This window comes from Alosa pseudoharengus, unplaced genomic scaffold (genome assembly GCF_046254945.1).
Source record: "Alosa pseudoharengus isolate Yale_2024_CS ecotype anadromous, Long Island Sound unplaced genomic scaffold, YU_APseudo_1.1 YU_APseudo_1.1_scf_11, whole genome shotgun sequence".
NCBI lineage: Eukaryota > Metazoa > Chordata > Actinopteri > Clupeiformes > Clupeidae > Alosa > Alosa pseudoharengus.
In genome coordinates, this window is record NW_027468576.1 from 29,673,146 (window position 1) to 29,675,959 (window position 2,814).

Sequence of the window (2,814 nt, forward strand, 5' to 3'; positions counted from 1 at the left end):
GAGTCGTCTGACCCTACCTGGATTGACTTTCTAATGGCCCAGAATGAACAGAATTTGCTTGGTAGACACTTGTTGCACTGGGAAACCAATGCGCAAATTCTTTCTGCAAAGTTATCTACAGTTTAGTCGACAAAATGTAAAAGGAACTGCAAAGGATATAGGCTACTTTCCAAACAGTTTACATATTAAAGACCATTTAAAACAAAAATGGGTTCAGTTGGTTTTAATTACCCCGTTTGATTGATACCATCGCCTCTTGACTGTTGAAGCCAAGACTGCTCGGAAACCTGTTTGATTGATGGGCGCGTCGAAGGGCTGAACTGCAACAGAAGCGATACGGTGACGCGAACAGACTCCTCCACCGCAACATCATCTGGGTACACCAAAGCCTTGCGCTGGATCAGTGGCAGTGCAGCGACGTTGGAGTCGTCGAAAGGCATACATCCAGTGACCATGACATACAGAATCACTCCCAAACTCCAGACATCATACTTCCTGGGGTCGTAAGGCACACCTAGGAGCACCTCTGGTGGAGCATAGGCTGCAGAGCCACAGTAAGTCTGGCTTAGATCGGGATAACCAGCCGCAAATCTCCCAAATCCAAAATCCGTTAACCTCACTTGGTTGTCCGCAGTAAGTAGGATGTTCTCGCATTTGAGGTCCCGGTGTACGATTCCATTATGGTGCAAGTAACTCACCGCGTTGACTATCTGGGAGAACATGCCCCTGGCTACATCTGCTGGTACACCGTTGCCCTCTTGAACCTTTTGCAAAAGGTCTGTAGCCGCCGCCTCCATGACGATATATAACCGCCCGTTGCAAACTTCGATGAATTCATAAACACGAACAATGTTCTCGTGCCTTACAGTTCGCAACAGTGCCAGCTCTCTTGGAAGAAACTTGTGGACGAAATCGTGCGGGGCTTTCTTGCGGTCTACAACTTTTATGGCCACCTGAGACTTGTGCTTTTGGGAATGAGCCAGTTTAACTTTGGAGTAACTTCCCTCACCTAACATGGCCTCCATCTTATAGCCCATACCCCTCAATACCTTTTCCGTATACATTTTGATTTTTCAACGTTTGACTTAGGTTAGGTTATTCCAGGTTAAACGGGATCCGGTCCATCACAAGGCTACACCCAGGGTCGGGTGCCAAACCCTGCTCCCTACCTCGACCGTTGTTGGAGGAACGGATGCTTCCTTGGGACCTCTGAGGTGATGAAATGGGCCTAATGACCTTGATGAGAATAGTCTTGCAATATATCATTAGTGTGCTTTGTGACGTCATGACAATATGACAAAAGCGGGCCAGAGGTAATGCGTAATGTAGCTTCAGTAGGCCTAGGCCTGAATGCCAAATGAACGATATTGGATTGTAGGCCTATCTCATGGGTAATTAATTATTTAATTTATATTGGTAAATAATTACCCTTGTGATATGGGTCTGTTATTGCATACCAGAATTAATGGTAGGCTTGTGGAAATTGCAGTAAATCGCAAGAGACAATTTCTCACGTTGAGAATGTGTAGAACCACACTTAATAACAAAGGTGAATTATGTATGTCACATTCACTACAGGCTAGCCTATATCCTAGATTTGTGTCTTCTCATCCTTCAGACAGTAGGTCCAATAAACCTATTTGCAATCTTAATGCAATAAATATAGTTATGAATGACTTTCATTTTGAAACATTGTGGGCTTTATTCTTATACTGTTGCTTAACCAAAAAGAAACAGATAGATGAATTAAAATATATTGTGGATTTTATATAATTTATATAATTATTCTTGAATTTCCCCTTGGGGATCAATAAAGTAGGCCTATCTATCTATCTATCTAATTTATGAAAAATATGAAGAGGTGTATCTGAGACTAAGCTAAGGCTTCATTTCTGTAGGTGCTTTTTTACAAGTAGATTAAATTCACATATCTGCTGAACACCAATTAAGTTGGGGGCTCTGACAGGAGCAGATAACATCTGCCATCACGATGCAGTGGCATTGTATGACCTGATGGGGACAGACTTCACTTGTCAGAGGGACTTGCTGTTTCCCCCCTCAATTTCTGTTACTATTGCAATATGGTAATTATTCCCAGAGCTCTTGTAGATCCCAGGGAGGCATTGATTTTATGTTTGTAATAATCGTGTAAAATAAGTAGTAATATGATAGTGTATAGGGGTTGGACAATGATAAGCTGTCTATTGTCAATAACCATGAGAGCCTTGTTTTAGTGTTTGTGACCAATTTAGTTCATTTAATGTAATATTTTAATCAACAAGGACCATACTGTCGATATACAGTACAGATGATATGCTACATTGCTAATTTGTTCACATTTCACATTTTCAGTTATTGCCAGTGAAAAAATATTTTAATCATAATCATAGCTCATAATCATCAGGTTTTTTTTAATTGATTTATCTGTGTTCATCCGGCACAGTATAGCTGCTCTCTCTGTCTCTCTCTGTCTCTGTCTCTCTCTCTGTCTCTGTCTCTCTCTCTCTCTGTGTCTCTCTCTCTCTCCCTGTCTTCTCCAGTCTCACTCCTTTGTTGTTGAGGACGCTGCCTCTGGTGGGGGATGCTCTCTCTTGTCGACTGAGCTGCTAGTACAGTGAGCTCAGCCAATCGGGTGATTCCCGCCATGTTGCCCTGTGCCTTAATTGGCCAGCACTGCCAGTTATAGCAGCTGATACGAACACAGAGCTTTATGAGTCAACCAGGCAGCACTGGGGAGAAAGAGAGAGAGAGAGCCAAGGAGCTGAACTGAAGACAGGCTCAGGGAGAGGGAGATAGTGAGTGAGAGAGAGAGAC

The 2,814-nt window shown here is 42.9% G+C and overlaps 1 protein-coding gene across 1 annotated transcript; it reads right to left on the reverse strand.

Moving 5' to 3' along the window:
- Positions 1 to 227: 227 nt before the first annotated feature.
- Positions 228 to 1,064, reverse strand: tssk6 (testis-specific serine kinase 6). Its single transcript, XM_076275446.1, has one exon. It carries the CDS (start codon positions 1,062 to 1,064, stop codon positions 228 to 230), a length of 837 nt encoding a protein of 278 aa, XP_076131561.1.
- Positions 1,065 to 2,814: the final 1,750 nt, after the last annotated feature.